This window comes from Salmo trutta, chromosome 5, assembly GCF_901001165.1.
Source record: "Salmo trutta chromosome 5, fSalTru1.1, whole genome shotgun sequence".
Lineage (NCBI taxonomy): Eukaryota > Metazoa > Chordata > Actinopteri > Salmoniformes > Salmonidae > Salmo > Salmo trutta.
In genome coordinates, this window is record NC_042961.1 from 20,344,885 (window position 1) to 20,361,230 (window position 16,346).

The 16,346-nt window shown below is 44.2% G+C and overlaps 1 protein-coding gene across 1 annotated transcript in view; it reads right to left on the reverse strand.

Annotated features, from left to right (window-relative positions):
• The window catches only part of ttc27 (tetratricopeptide repeat domain 27), a 122,294-nt gene that overhangs the window by 84,825 nt on the left and 21,123 nt on the right, over window positions 1–16,346 (reverse strand). Inside the window, exons 4-5 of the mRNA XM_029752875.1 lie at window positions 15,903–16,043; window positions 14,113–14,215 (exon numbers count right to left, since the gene is read on the reverse strand). Coding sequence (XP_029608735.1) covers window positions 14,113–14,215; window positions 15,903–16,043 — 244 coding nt within the window. The remainder of the gene's footprint in view (window positions 1–14,112; window positions 14,216–15,902; window positions 16,044–16,346) is intronic.

The window sequence follows — 16,346 nt, forward strand, 5'->3', positions numbered from 1 at the left end:
CACACACACAAAAAAGTGAACCCACGTAGAAAGCAGAGGTCAACTTTAATTAAGCAACACAACCTTAAACAGTGGTCTGCGACTACTGACCTAGTGGCAGGTCTATACAATAGGATAAACCAATGGGCAAACAAGTGGACGTAATGAGCTCAAACCACCCTGAAACGAAGGGGAAGGTGAAACAGAAAATAGATTTCAAGAGGGATTCCCTTTAGTCTCATTCCTACTATTTCTTCAATTGTATATGCTGCTCAGTCCCTTGACTTTGTGGCCCTGATGACATGGATCACCCCAGAGAACACTGCTACTCCAGCTGCTCTTTATCTGACTACGTTTTCTGGCCGTCGAGGTGGTGGCACAAGGCTACTCATTTCTCCTAACTGGAGATTCTATCACCTGTCCATCTGCTCATTGAATTCCATGCCGTCAATGTCAATTGTACACTCAAGCTTAATATTGTTGTCATCTATCGCCCACCAGGTGCCCTTGGAGAGTTACTCAATTAGCTTGACTCCTTGATACATTCGACTCATATCTCCGCTTGGATGTTGGTCCACCACCTCGTGCTCAACCTCGACAACACGAAGCTGCTCTTCCTCTCGTGGAAGGCCTACCCGCTAAAAAACTTCTCCGTCACGGTTGACAACTCCACAATGTCGCCCTCCAAGTGTGCAAAGAACCTTGGTGTGACCCTGGACAACACCCTGTTGTTCTCTGCAAACATCAAAGCAATGACTCGATCCTGCAGGTTTATGCTCCACAACATCCGTAGAGCATGACCCTACGTCACACAGGAAGCGGCACAGGTCCTAATCCAGGCGCATGCCATGTCCCATCTGGACTACTGCAACTTGCTATTGGCTGGGCTCCCCGCTTGTGCCGTCAAACCCCTGCACCTTATCCAGAACACTGCAGCCCGCCTGGTTTCAACCTTCCCATGTTCTCCCATGTCACCCCGTTCCTCCGCACACACCTCTGGCTTCCAGTCGAAGCTCGCATCCACTACAAGATCATGGTGCTTACCTACGGAGCAGCAATATGAACTGATCCCACCCACCCTACTCCCCCCTTTCCTAGCTTTGACTTTGCTGATAACTACTTTGAGGAAAAGTGTACATACTATGCCTGTGATATGTGGTTGTCTCACTTACACTACATGACCAAAAGGGTGTGGACACCTGCTCAACGAACATCTCATTTCAAAACCATGGGCATTAATATGGAGATGGTCCCCCCCTTTGCTGCTATCAGCCTCTACTCTTCTGAGGCGGCTTTCCACTAGATGTTGGAACATTGATGCAGGGACTTGTTTCCATTCAGCCACAAGAGCATTAGTGACGTCAGGCACTGATGTTGGGCGATTAGGCCTGGCTCAAGGTCGGTGTTCCAATTCATCCCTAAGGTGTTTGATGGGGTTGAGGTTCTTCCACACAGAGTTATTCAAACCATTTCTGTATGGTGCACATGGCCATTGTGCACGTGGGCATTGCTGAAACAAGAAAGGGCCTTCCCCAAACTGTTGGAAGCACAGAATCGTCTAGAATGTCATTGTATGCTGTAGTGTTAAGATTTCCCTTCATTGGAACTAAAGGGCTTAGCCTGAACCATGAAGAACAGCCCCAGACCATTATTCCTCCTCCACCAAACTTCAAAGTTCGCACTGCATTCAGGCAGGTAGCGTACACCTGGCATCCGCCAAACCCAGAATCGTCCGTCGGACTGCCAGATGAAGGCCTTGTGCATGGTGATCTTAGACTTGTGTGCGGCTGCTCGGCCATGGAAACCCATTTCATGAAACTCCCGACAAACAGTTCTTGTGCTGACGTTGCTTCCAGAGGCAGTTTGGAACTCGGTAGGGAGTGTTGCAACCGAGGACAGATGATTTCTACGCACTACACGCTTCAGCACTCGGCGGTCCCGTTCTGTGAGCATGTGTGGCCTACAACTTCGCGGCTGAGCCGTTGTTGCTCCTAGACGCTTCCACGTCACAATAACAGCACATACTGTTGTCCGGGGCAGCTCTAGCTGGGAAGAAATCTGACATACTGACTTGTTGGAAAGGTGGCATCCTATGATGGTGCCACGTTGAACGTCACTGAGCTCTTCAGTAAGACCGTTCTACTGCCAATGTTTGTCTATGACGATTACATGGCTGTGTGCTCGATTTTATACACCTGCCAGCAACGGGTGTGGCTGAAATAGCCATATCCACTAATTTTAAAAGGTGTCCACAAAGCTACACTATATATACAAAGGTATCTTAAGATGAATGCACTAAGTCACTCTGGATAAGAGCGTCTGCTAAATGACAAATGTCAGATGCAGTAAGAGAGGAAAACTCTGTTGTGCACCCTGGCTAAACCAATTCATCAACGACATACTCCTTTATACATAAACAATAGATAATATGTAATGTGTTTCACCAGTGATTTGTTGCCCACCACTGCGGTGAAAGTGAGTGATAAGGACAGAGCAGTCAATATACCCACCAGAGGGCAAAAGGGAATAGCACAACAACCAAGCCAAGTCATTTCTTCACAGTTCACACAACATCGGGGGCTTTGGGCACTCAATCTGTCAAGAGCGAGAGGTGCAAAGCGCAGGAGAACCAACACCTGTGTTTGTGTGTCACATGTGTTAGGTGTCAGGTGTTTTAGTCATGCTCAATCAACCATCACTTGGGAGAATACAGAGGACTTGGATTTTTATAACATGCACTATGACCATTAGCAAACGTCTCAGTGAACAATTTTTTAAATTAAAATAAAAAATTCCTCCATGTTACTATAGTTCACAATATGGCGGTACATAATCCCCTTTGTGAGAGAAAATAGTGATAGATTGCTTTCAGAATCTGACATCCCCTTCTTTATGCGAAAACCTCAGCAGAGCTGCTCACAGGCAAACATAACATTTCCCTTACATTAAAGCAACGTGTTTGGCAGTAGGACTGGCATCAGCAACTCCCTCCTGGGTGCAGTGGCCCAGCAGCAGTTCCCCCAGCAGCGCCTGGCGACCTCTCAAACTGGAGCAGATTTCAACCCTCGCTGTGTTGATGCATAGATCTGGCAGGGCACTGGAGGTGTCAGCGCAGCAGCTTGGGTTTTTCCAAACAACCCCGGCCACTGTGTTCATCTGCTGTTATCCTTCTTTCCTTGTTTGTGCCGGAACATTGAGCGCATATAGACAAGACGTTAAGACGGAGTGTTGTGTCAGACACGGAAAAAACGACTTCTATGACAGTCAAACTGACAGGATGTATCACACTGTCCGAGTATCCCAATTCTCTGCTACTCACTACAAGAGCCAGTGCTATATTCAGTACCAGTGCCTCTTCTCATCCACCATCATCACTCCATGCGGGAGAGGTGGGGACTTGCTGCAGTGTGCCAACCTAAAAAGACCGGTACCATTCTCCTCAATACACCTGCCCTAGTCTCTAGGGCTACCTCCCATTGTTGAGGAAATTAGGGCTTTCACTGCACTGCTCACAAAAGCCATTGAGGGGGCGGGCTGCCTGGCACCAGTACCAATGCTTAGATGCCCCACTCCCACCAGCATGCCCTGGTGCCTCAGCCCACACAGAGCCCTCGGTGCAGGCTGAGGCAGGGCTGATCCATCTTGCTGGCGTCTCTCCTAGGTTCTGATTAGATCAGAGCCAGACTGGAGTTCCATAGCCAGGCTGACTGACTTCATCCTCCAGGTGGGGGAGAGAGCAACTTCAACGAAGCTGATGTTTCCCTCCTCCGCCTACCCAATTCCCTCACTCCCTCCCTTCCATGCCCCTGTCAGTATGAGTCATACAGCTGCGGTCAGGCCCCTCAGTAGTCAAACAGGAGTTATCATGCAAACGCAGGTCCTAATACAGAGGGAAACACGGGGGTCATGGATGGATACAGGTATAATCCTCAACCCAAACCAGCTCTGCAGAATGGCCATGTAGAACGCGTCTGACTTGGATTTACAGTGACATAGCTACAAGGTTGAATGGATCATGCTGATATAACCATGCAGTGCATATCTGCATGTGCGCCTCTGCCTGTGATTGAGGTGAGACATCTCAGAGTTCCATCTGTAGCAGGGATTGAATATGTTCCATTTGTCGCTCCATTCCCGTTTCTATGCATTCCTCAATTTGTTTGTCTACCCCCCTCTTCATTTCTACTCTTCCCGCCATCTTTCCCTATCCCTCTCTCCGACCAGTTAAAGTATTGAGCGGGAGGACAGATGCCATGGCTCCTCTTCCAGGACTAAGGATGGGGCTTGTCGCCGCCTCTCCCAAGAGCAGGCCAACGAGGCGAACCATTTTCCCAGATGCCCCATTAAAGCTAGACGAATGTCTCTCCCCGTTGCCCCGGGTGGAAAACCCAGCGCCTCCAACCACACTTAACAAATCACAGATTCCACTCCACACAGAGGCCCTCGGTCCCTGCAGCTAGATAAAATAACCTTCCCCGTTGAAAGAAATTGTCAGTCTAAGTTCTCATAATAGGCTAGTTACAAAACATTGGCTATAATGAAATAACCCTGTGCCCTCCAACATTACTCGTTATTAAGTTAGATTTATGGAATACTATCGTTCCAAGAGGTCAGGTAGGCCAATTAATTAATTGATTGAATAGACCAATGTGTACTATATCAGGATAAATGAAGAACAGGTGTGTTTTCTGCATTGAACAAATGATCAGTTCTTCAATTGAATAAACATTTGACATATGCATTTTGGAAATAGAGACCATTACTAAAGCCCCTAGGACCACGGGACGGTTGAGCTAACGTAGGCTAATGCGATTAGCTTGAGGTTGTAAGTAACAAGAAAACTTCCTAGGACCAAGACATCTGATATTGGCAGAAATCTTAAATTCTTGTTATCTAACTGCACTGTCCAACTTAGTGGGTTTTACAGTGAAAGAAAACCATACTATTGTTTGAGGAGAGTGCACAGTTTTGAACATAAACAAATTAGGCACATTTGGGCAGTCTTGATACATTTTGAAATGAAATGCAACGGTTCATTGGATCAGTCTAAAACTTTGCACATGCACTGCTGCCATCTAGTGGCCAAAATCTAAATTGCACCTGGGCTGGAACAATACATTATGGCCCCTCTCTCGCATTTCAAAGACAGTACAAAAAAATAAAGAACTGTTGGCTTTTTCTTATCTTTCACCAGATCTATTGTGTTATATTCTCCTACATTCCTTTCACATTTCCACAAACTTCAGTGTTTACTTTCAAATGGTACCAACCATATGCATATCCTTGCTTCAGTCCTGAGCTACAGGCAGTTAGATTTGGGTATGTCATTTTAGGAAAAATTTGAAAAAAGGGGGCGGATCCTTAAGAGGTTTTAAAGGAAAGATTCACCGATTTTGCATATGATGCTAAACTCATACCGCTGTATATCAGCCTGCTTGATATACATTGCTCAGAGACTAACAAAAACGATCTAACATTCAAAATAGGTCAATCTTTTCTTTAAGTGAACTCTTGAAAATAGATTAGTGGAGCACATTAACTTCACCTTTTCCCCTCACTTTCATGGGTGTAATCATTACTCATTCTGTTTTGCAATGAAAAATTGAGTTTATTGGACAGATTCAGGTAGGTCCCCCCATTTGCTGAACCTGTCCAATAGAAACACCAGTTTCCATTGCAAAACCGGACAGTTTGGCAACTGTTTGGAGTACCGATTACACCCATGGTATCAAGTCAAATGCTTTTGGTGCCCTTCCTGAGGTAACAATCAATAGATGACTAGCTCTCACAAAAGACGGGGCAATTGATTGGTTAGCTTGTGCAGTGTTCTCTTAAGTCAAGACTCAAAGATCTATTCAGCAGAGTATATTTTAATCCTTTCTCAAAGAGATCTCAATTCATTCCCAAATCAGATTACTCATTCTGGGTTTAATCATTTTATATTTGTATGGTTCCCTGCCTCTTCAACGATTAATAGACTACCTGTTTCTACACTGCAATTCAATGCGAAATTACAAATCCAATGTGCCAGACACAGCAGAGAGGGAAGCCAGGGATAATCTAGCGGCAATTTCACCACCAACAGTCTGAAAACTCAGACAGACTAAACAATCTCTGTTCAAGAGCCAATGAAGGCATCACATTGCAGAACTGTCTAAACAGGAAAAACACCAGCAGCCTCCCTGTTACGGCCTTGGTTGGCAAATTTCCCAGTCAAACGGTCTCTTCCTGATTCCAAACTGAACAGTGGGGGAGAACAAAAAGGTTAGTGCTTTGTCGGCTGTCAGTTTGAGGAAGGGATGTCATCTTTAAGAGGGATATGAAGCGCAGAGGATGTGTCAATGCTGACATGAGCCCTGCTGCGTTGAAATGCTATTATACCTCTGTGGCAAAGCCAGCCACACTCCAAATCTCCCTAAAGTGATTAAGAGCAGTGAGAGATGGGGAGAGAATTAATAAATTGCTCATATTTGGGGTCTGGATCAAAAATGGAGCTAACGTGCTCTTTCTGTTGAAACAGCACTTATTCCCCCATTCTGATGAGGGAAAATAACAGAATGGCATGGTCTGGAGAAAAGTCAAATGTCTCAGCTCGGCGTCAACGGTGGTGTCTCCACCATGGACTTGCTGGCTGTTGAATGTCAACATGGCCTTCTATAGCAGGCATGCTTCGCAAACATGTCATGTTCTCTAGGATGTCTCAAGGTAAAGTCAGCCATCAATATCATGATAATGATGCAGGTATTCAGTCGTATCATAACTACATAATCTTTCAATAAAAATTGCTACTCAAGCAGAGTTACATGCATTACATTATAACTAGGGCTGACCCCCTTTAGTGAAATGGTCGATTGTTTTGGTCGACCAAGATTTCTTTAGTAGAGAAGTCGCAAATATATATATACACAGTACCAGTAAAAAGTTTGGACACCTACCCATTCAAGGGTTTCTTTTTATGTTTTAATATTTTCTACATTCTACGCAGATTGTAAATACTGAAAACATCAAAACTATGAAATAACACATATGGAATTATGTAGTTACCAAAAATGGGTAAAACAAATCAATACAATTAATATTTCAGATTCTGCAAAGTAGCCACCCTTCGCCTTGATAACAGCTTTGCGCACTCTTGGCATTCTCTCAACCAGCCTCACCTGGTTGCTGAGCACTTGTTGGCTGCTTGCCCTTCACTCTGCGGTCCAACTCAGCCCAAACCATCTCAATTGGGTTGAAGTCGGGTTATTGTGGAGGCCAGGTCATCTGATGCAGCATTCCATCACTCTCCTTCTTGGTCAAATAGCCCTTACACAGCCTGGAGGTGTGTTGGGATATCATTTGTTTTTCAACAGGACAATAACCCATCTGGTTTGCACTTAATGGAACTGGCGTATCGCTGCAGAATGCTGTGGTAGCCATGCTGGTTAAGTGTGCCTTGAATTCTAAATAAATCACAGACAGTGTCCCCAGCAAGGCACCCCCACACCATCATACCTCCTCCATACTTCACGGTGGGAACCACACATGCGAATATCATCCGTTCACCTACTCTGCGTCTCACAAAGACACATCTGCCGGAACCAAAAATCTCAAATTTGGACTCATCAGACCAAAGGACTGATTTCCACCGGTCTAATGTCCATTGCTCGTGTTTCTTGGCCCAAGCAAGTCTCTTCTTCTTATTGGTGTCCTTTAGCAGTTGTTTCTTCGCAGAAATTGAACTCTGAAGCATTTATTTGGGCTGCAATTTCTGAGGCTGGTAACTCCAATAAACGTATCCTCTGCAGCAGAGGTAACTCTGGGACTTCCATTCCTGTGGTGGTCCTCATGAGAGCCAGTTTCATCATAGCGCTTGATGGTTTTTGCGATTGCACTTGAAGAAACGTTCAAAGTTCTTGAAATGTTCTGAATTGACTGACAATGTCTTAAAGTAATGGACTGTCATTTCTCTTTGCTTATTTGATCTGTACCTGCCATAATATGGACTCGGTCTTTTATCAAATAGGGCTATCTTCTGTATACCGACCCTGTCACAACAACTGATTGGCTCAAACGCAATAAGGAAAGAAATTCCACAAATTAACTTTTAACAAGGCACACCTGTTAAATTTAAATTAACACTTTTTTGGTTACTACATGATTCCATGTGTGTTATTTCATAGTTTTGATGTTTTCAGTATTTAAAAAATAAAGAGAAACCCTTGAATGAGTAGGTGTCCAAACTTTTGACTGGTACTGTATATTATAACTATAATTTTTTTATGCACACAAGACAACTGTCTAAATCACGCCTGTCTCAGTGGACTAATCCATTGCAGAGGCCGCGGAGATGGCACACCAGTAGTAAATTCACCATTCTAATCTACAATGATCATTTGGTTAGGGTAATTTCTGTTAATGTATTCAATATATTATTATTACAGTCTTTTACTGTTCTCATTGTCAGAGTGGCCACGATGTTTGCGGACCGAACAACCAAATGCTACGCTTGTAAGGAATGCGTTCTGGTTTATTTCAATCCATTTCATTTGTCAATTGATGAATTGTCTTTTGTTTGTAGCGCTCCAGTCAAAGTTGAGTAAAGACCCACATCTGATTACACATAGAAGTAGAACTAGGCTACCTGGCCTGCACGCAAACGTTGGCCTATAAATGTGCCAATTTGGGGATCTGATAGTATTTCTGATTGTCTTAACTCACCACCACTAATGAGCTGTGGAGCTTCTCAAAGTAATTTTTTCTTCACCTCAAACAGCAAGCAAATAAAGTCTGTTATTACATCATTGAGAATGACAATAGTTCCTCAATGTATCCCATTTGAAATATCTTTCCAGCTCTCCTTTGATTACCACTCGCAGGGAGAGTAATAATATGCCTACCTGATTACTTATTATAATTTGTGCAAATAGTCTACAGCTGTGTCTGTCTGGAGCTCACAGGCGCAGGAAACTTAGGGCCCTCACTGGCGCAGAATAGGACCAGCGTCGTCCGGGTTAGAGGGTTTGGCTGGGGTAGGCCGTCATAGTAAAACAAGAATTTGTTCTTAACTGGCTTGCCTAGTTAAATAAAAATAGTTGGTAATGGCAAGAAGCTAATTTTAGATTTTTTATTAACCACATGATAATGATTGAGATATGAAACCTTTATAATTTATATGAAACTGTTCCACGAAAATGTGCATAAGAAAATCATACCTGGCACGCAGATCGGTAGCAATGGCACTCCAAATGGAAAAGGTTGCCTATTACCGGCAACTTCAGGAGCTTAACGGTAGACTTTAAGGCCAGCAGCAAGGGTGAGGGTCGGGAAAACATATTTCTTTCCTGGTTATCTTGATGTCTGGCTCCCTCGAGTCACTTGAAAGCTTAATTATTTTAATCAAAGTGTGTTTAAAGCATTAGACAAGCTCATTAGCCTAGTTACAACATTCGGAAAGTATTCAGACCACTTGACTTTGTTACGTTACAGCCTTATTTTAAAATTGATTAAATAGTTTTTTCCCCCCATCAATCTACACACAATACCCCATAATGACAAAGCAAAAACAGGTTTGTAGAAATTTTCGAAAATGTATTACAAATAAAAAAAACGGAAATATCACATTTACATAAGTATTCAGACCCTTTAGTCAGTACTTTTTTGTAGCACCTTTGGAAGTGATTACAGCCTCGAGTCTTCTTGGGTATGACGCTACAAGCTTGGCACAAGTGCAAATCCTCTCAAGCTCTTTCAGGTTGGATGGAAGCGTCGCTGCACAGATATTTTCAGGTCTCTCCAGAGATGCCTGATAGGGTTCAAGTCCGGGTTCTGGCTGGGCCGGCCATTCAGAGACTTGTCCCGAAGTCACTCCTGCGTTGTCTTGGCCGTGTGCTTAGGGTCGTTGTCCTGTTGAAAGGTGAACCTTTGCCCCCAGTCTGAGGTCCTGAGCGCTCTGGAGCAGGTTTTCATCAAGGATCTCTCTGTACATTGCTTCGTTCATCTTTCCCTTGATCCTGACCAATCTCCCAGTCCCTGCTGCTGAAAAACATCCCCACACATGATGCTGTCATCACCATGCTTCACAGTAGGGATGGTGCCAGGTTTCCTCCAGACGTGACTCTTGGTATTCAGGCCAAAGAGTTCCATCTAGGTTTCATCTGACCAGAGAAACAAGCTTCTCATGGTCTGAGTCCTTTAGGTGCCTTTTGGCAAACACCAACCTGGGCTGTCATGTGCCTTTTACTGTGGAGTGGCCACTCCACCATAAAGGCCTGATTGGCGAAGTGCTGCGGAGAAGGTTGTCCTTCAGGACGGTTCTTCCATCTCCACAGAGGAACTCTGGAGCTATCAGAGTGACCATCGGATTCCTGGTCATCTCCCTGATGAAGGCCCTTCTCCCCCGATTGCTCAGATCGGCTGGGCGGCCAGCTCTAGGAAGAGTCTTGGTGGTTCTAAACTTCTTCCATTTCAGAATGATGGAGGCCACTGTATTCTTGGGGACCTTCAATGCTGCAGACATTTTTTGGTACCCTTCCCTAGATCTGTGCCTCGACACAATCCTGTTTCGGAGCTCTACGGACAATTCCGTCGACCTCATGGCTTGGTTTTTACTCTGACATGCATTGTCAACTGTGGGACCTTATATAGACAGGTGTGTGTCTTTCCAAATCATGTCAAATCAATTGAATTTACCACAGGTGGACTCCAATCAAGTTTTAGAATGATTATCAATGGAAATAATTTCAAGTCTCATCACTTAGGTAAGTAAGGTAGTTCTGTTTTTTAAATAAATGTGAAAAAATGTCTACAAACCTTTTTTCGCTTTGTCATTATGGGGTATTGTGTGTAGATTGATGAGGACATGTGTTATTTAATCCATTTTAGAATAAGGCTATAATGTAACAAATTGTGGAAAAAGTCAGGGGGTCTGAATACTTCCTGAATGCACTGTATAGTTGATTTTATATAAACACATCGGGTGTGTCTATATACGGACAAATACACCTTTTAACATTACGACTAAGATTATTTTTTTGGGGGGGGGGGAACATCCCAAATTATAGCACTGCGTCAATGGACAAAAGATTTAGGCCTACAGATTGGTCAAGGTAACAGCTTGCTATACGTCATCTGAGTTTTATCTGAGGGGGATATTTTTAGGCGCTTCTCTGAACTATCACACTATTAATCAAGTTCTTAATGTACTCGTCTCCTGTCCTGCACAACATGTAGGCTATTTATTCTAGTAAGGCCTAATCAGGAGTCCTGTGTAGTGGTGGTCTAGAGATAAAGGGAATAAAATGTGCTTACAGCTGAGTTTTCCCTAAGTGGACTCCTTTAACAGGCTGAATACACCGCTGCGTTGCAAAATAAATGTAGAAATCTGTTATTCAATTATTGCACCCACACTGCTCGCGCCCGCCAACGAGCGTCTGGGACCAAGGGCTAAAAAAGAAGTCAGTTATATTTCTGATGCAGATCGCACTGCAAGTCCTGCCTCTCCCATCTCCTCATTGGTTTATAGAAGCAGGTACCCACGTGCCATCTCCTCATTGGTTATACCCACGTGGGTGACAAAGACGAACGACGTCAGTGGCAGTAATGCACCTAAATTATGAACGTTTGCCAATCGCAATATAAAGTCAAGAGAAGAAATAACCTGGAAGGAGGAGAGATGACTAGAAACGATTCGGTGGACCGTTTTATGTTTGGATTAATTGTCGGAGTAGAGGACCTTGTGCGTTTCAGGTAAAATAACAACTCAATGTTTATATCCCAGGACAAGTTAGCCTGCAACAGCAAGCTAGCTAAATAGGACAAACTAACTAGCTAAAGTGCCATAAATGTTTAATGCTTTTCGACCTGTCCCCAAATTAATATAATTGGTTAAGAGTTTGTTTTGATATTTTAACCTGCGTGTCGTGATCGTGTTTGGTGTGGGGGGGGGGAAAGATAAATGTATGCATGATAACACGCGCGCAGCCGGTTTGTGTTCCATGTAAGTCATTTTTGGAGGAAAATCATCTCAGCCGTCCTCACCCACCCAGCACAATATCGCTGCAAATGAAATAAGACTCCTATTCAGAGGAGCGATGCCCACTTAAAATCTGACACAACCGACATTATGAGCTCATCCCCTGCCACACTCTGCCCACACACACACACACACACACACAAAGGTGATGGGCAAAGTGAGATAAATATACCTTTCACCTAGCATTTTAGATTAGCCTAGGTTAAGGCCATATGACACTGGATTGCAAATACACACGAGTATATACACTGAGTATACCAAACAAAAGGAACACCTTCCTAATATTGAGTTCCGGATTCACCTGGTTTGTCTGTCATGGAAAGAGCAGGTGTTCTTAATGTTTTGTATACTCACTGTATATATTAAATACATTTGTTTTCAAGCAGTCAAGTGCAACACAAACATTCTGTGTGGAAATAATGTTGGCTCTTTGGGATACTATTAGTTGCCATGCACAAAAATGTAAGTAGTTGGCTTACTCTTATCATTTACTTTTGGTCTCAAGTATTACATTTGCTCAATACTTCAATTCTAATGAAAACACATTTCAACATGTGATTCATCCCCATTTCTTTCTAACCCACAAAAACGTTTACTTCATGCCTTCTATGGTCAAAGTAATGGATAGCATAGCACCCCACGGTGGTACAGTGTGAATTCCATGGCACTCTGTCGTTGCTCTTCACTCAGACATATGAATGTATGGTGGATTAGAGTTTGGAGATGTTGTCGAGTCCGACAAATATCAAGGATGTCACCTTGAAGTTGTAAGACTACAACCTCTGGAGATAAACCAGACAATAGAGGAAGGTGGGGCGTCAGAGGGAGGGCTAGCTCAGTACTTCCACACAGATCCATGTCAATAAGAGAGTAACTGGTGAGACCTCCTGTGGCCTGTGGTCCAGACCGAGCCTTCAGATTCTCAGGGATCTGTCCCAAATCAACTCCATTAACATTATGATTTGAGATGTCGGCTCGATGGTCAGACTGGCCCTGTGTATTCCCATTGACAGGTATGATATGGATGAGCACACTTTCTTGGGGTGAATCCATTGTTTTAATTCCACACAAAAGATTTGCTTTGGTTATTTCTCAATGTTGAGGTCCCATCTGGGGTGCCATTTTTTATGTAATGGTTTTGACTCGAGGTTATCGTTTATAGGGGTGCCAGGTAGGTTGTGCCTACCAGAGAAAATATTGGTTTCTCCTTTTGGTTTGGGAGGGAATGAGTCCCATCTGGTCCGTCAAGTCTACACCAATACAAAGGACTCATGTAAAAGTCAGGATGGAAACACACGTTTCATAAGCCCTTAAAACATTGGAAAGAACTTCAAAAACAACTGTATTCTTTTGCGTGGGTTGTATTAACAACATAAATGATCACACACACAACAATATAACAATAATGAGCTGTAACGAGCTCTGGTTCCTCCAGAAATGTCCTGTACCTCGGGCCTAAAAAGTCCAGCCCGGTAAACAAGTTCAGGGAACTCAAGTGACCTGAGTCACGCAATATTTGTCCGTTCATACCAGTGTAGCGTAAACCCAGTATCAATCATACAATCAAAATAACAAATATTTTACCACACAACTATAAAACGTATCACATCTTAATAAGTCCTCACTTACACTTAACTACATAAATCATCACGGTATTCATCACACCAAAACAAATGAAATACCGTATACAAAAAGGTTGTAGTCAGTCGGTCAGTCAGACAAGCCAATTCGCCGACAGATCTCCAGCGGAGAAAGGCCACGAAGAACGACAGAGAGGTGTAGTCCACGGACGCAAAGAGTGGATCCGATCCTGGGTAAACTTGCTATTAGGCTACAAAGCACACTTAACTGCAACACCACAAACGGAAGAGAGAAGCTTCAGAACTGAGGGTTGAACACATCCTCATTCACGTCTCCATCACAACCCCACTTTTGCGCAGCTGATGCTGGCATTTTAATTGGGAATTAAAGGGGAAGCGCCCTATTGGAAGGAGAAGCACTGAGACGGTTCAGAAAAATTCAGGGTCGTCACAATGCACATAAGTGCTTATATCATCTTCATTGAATTATGACAATCAAGGCAAACATCCAGAAGGTGCATGAACAAGTTGACCTCTGACCTTTCTCTATGCTGCTTTGGGCCAGGCTGAGGAGCTGAGGAGAGCGCTCCTCCAAGACCTGCTGGTGTAGGCTCACGTAGCGCAGGGTCCACCAAGGCAGCAGCTGCACACACACGGAACATAGAACACAGAAACAAGTTAGTGAGTGTGTGTGTGTGGGAGAAGGTAAGTGGAACAACAAATGGGTAAATGAAAGAGCATGGGAGAGTGTGAGCGCTTTTGTACCAAAGGCCCAATACATAAAGATCACAACTAAATAACTATAGTAAATAATAGTAACTAAATACTACAAGTAAATAAATAACTACAGTACTAGTACCTGAAACAACTGAACACATATGACAACACACTTAGACCCTACATACTAAACACACATATCAAAAGAATGTTAGAGAGTAAGTGATGCTGACCCAGCCCAAAAAATTGCCAACTCCCTCTCTTTTTTCATCTCTGACCAAAACACATAGTGGCAGGGAAAATAACAGCTCCAAGCCATGTACGCGTTTCTCTCCCCCATCCCTTCTCTCTCGCATGGCCAAAGGTAGTGAACCATGTAAAAAGCCCATTTGCGTTTCAGGGAGGACATCTTTCTCATTTGCGATGCACGAGGCCGGCTATCCCGACCGTGTCGTCGTATGGTGCGTTAATCGTCTGCCTCCCTGAATCAATATTCTCCTGACACACACGGGCACACACACTGCCGTCTCAGAGGAGGGTGATATGCAGATGAACATCCCAGCCCCCTCTTCTCCTCTCTTTATGACTGGGATGGGAGAGGTGGAGAACCTGGGTGATAATAAGAAGGTACAGGGGGATGGAGGGGTGAAGGGGGCAATGGATAGCGTGCCTTCGAGTTAGACAGCCGCTGAACTCCAAGGGTAAGTGTACGTTTGTGTGTACGTGTGTGTGTGTGTGTGTGTGTGTGTGTGTGTGTGTGTGTGTGTGTGTGTGTGTGTGTGTGTGTGTGTGTGTGTGTGTGTGTGTACGCATCACATAAACTTTAATAGTATGATCTCTAGAATGGATCTTGTAGTTAGAATATTTCTTATCAAACCACACATTCTTTCAGCATGTTATAATATGTAGGCAAATGTAACACTAAAACAGCCTTCTTTTGATCTTAGGATGTGGTGGTGAGCTTCTGAAACTCAAGGGCAGCCAATATGGAGTTAAATAACTACTATTTAGCCATTACGGCTGTAAAATATTTACAGGTGACTTAACCTGCTGAAGGGAAGTGTGTAAGTTACGTGCCTTACACGGAACCCAAACTGGCTGCGCGCGTGCGCCATCGTGCATAAATGTATTTTGTCCCCCCTACACCAAACGCGATCACGACACGCAGGTTAAAATATCAAAGCATGATTCACTACCCACCCCATTGTTTTATTCCTCCAAGAATAATAACTCTGGTGAACTAATCTCCCTGTAATACCAGGATTCCAAAGTTTCAGCACGGAGGGAGGAGGTAGGGGTAAATAAATAAATCTAGAGATGTATTGGTGTGCTGGCAATGGAGTGAAAATCCAAACCATTACTGTTTGTGTGGACAGGGAATGGAAATCCGGGAATAAGTTTCTGCACCCACATCCAATGATTCTCCCAGTTCCAGTGGCTTAGAGCGAGAAACGCAAATCAAGCAGAGCACATCTGAAGGAGTCAAGTACACATGCATCTCCTTGACCAGAATCTCTGCTGTATTGCCTGTCGCTCAACTCATTTGTCTGTGTTGGGGAGAGACAATGTGGATGTGACGAGTGTCATTTCACAATCTCCATGTTATCTCTTACCTGGAGGCTATCCAGCTTGGCAGAGCAGTTGACCAGCAGGACCCTGGCCAGCAGCAGGAGGAAGGGATTCCCCACCAGGCAGTACACCGACTCTCCATCCAGGAGAAGACTGCTGAGCAGGGCTGAGGTCAGGGCCCCGGGCTGGGAGGGAGAGAGAGGACAGAGAAGTTAGACTGGTATAGGGCTTAGGAAAAGATCCATGATCTGTTGTCGCTTTGCTGCTCTGTCCCCTGAAGTGATGCCCGAGACGACAACGCTAACCCCCTTGCTGCGTTCTTCTAGCGCCTTTCCGGCTCCTCCTGGTACATTCCCACTTGGTAGGTTGATGGAGCCCAGCTGAGGTGCATTAGTCAATCGAGTGTGTGATTAGCTGGACAATCAGTCCCAACAGTTGACAGGTTGGGGCTAAAAGACAGTTAAATAAAAAGGTATAACTTTAGTAAC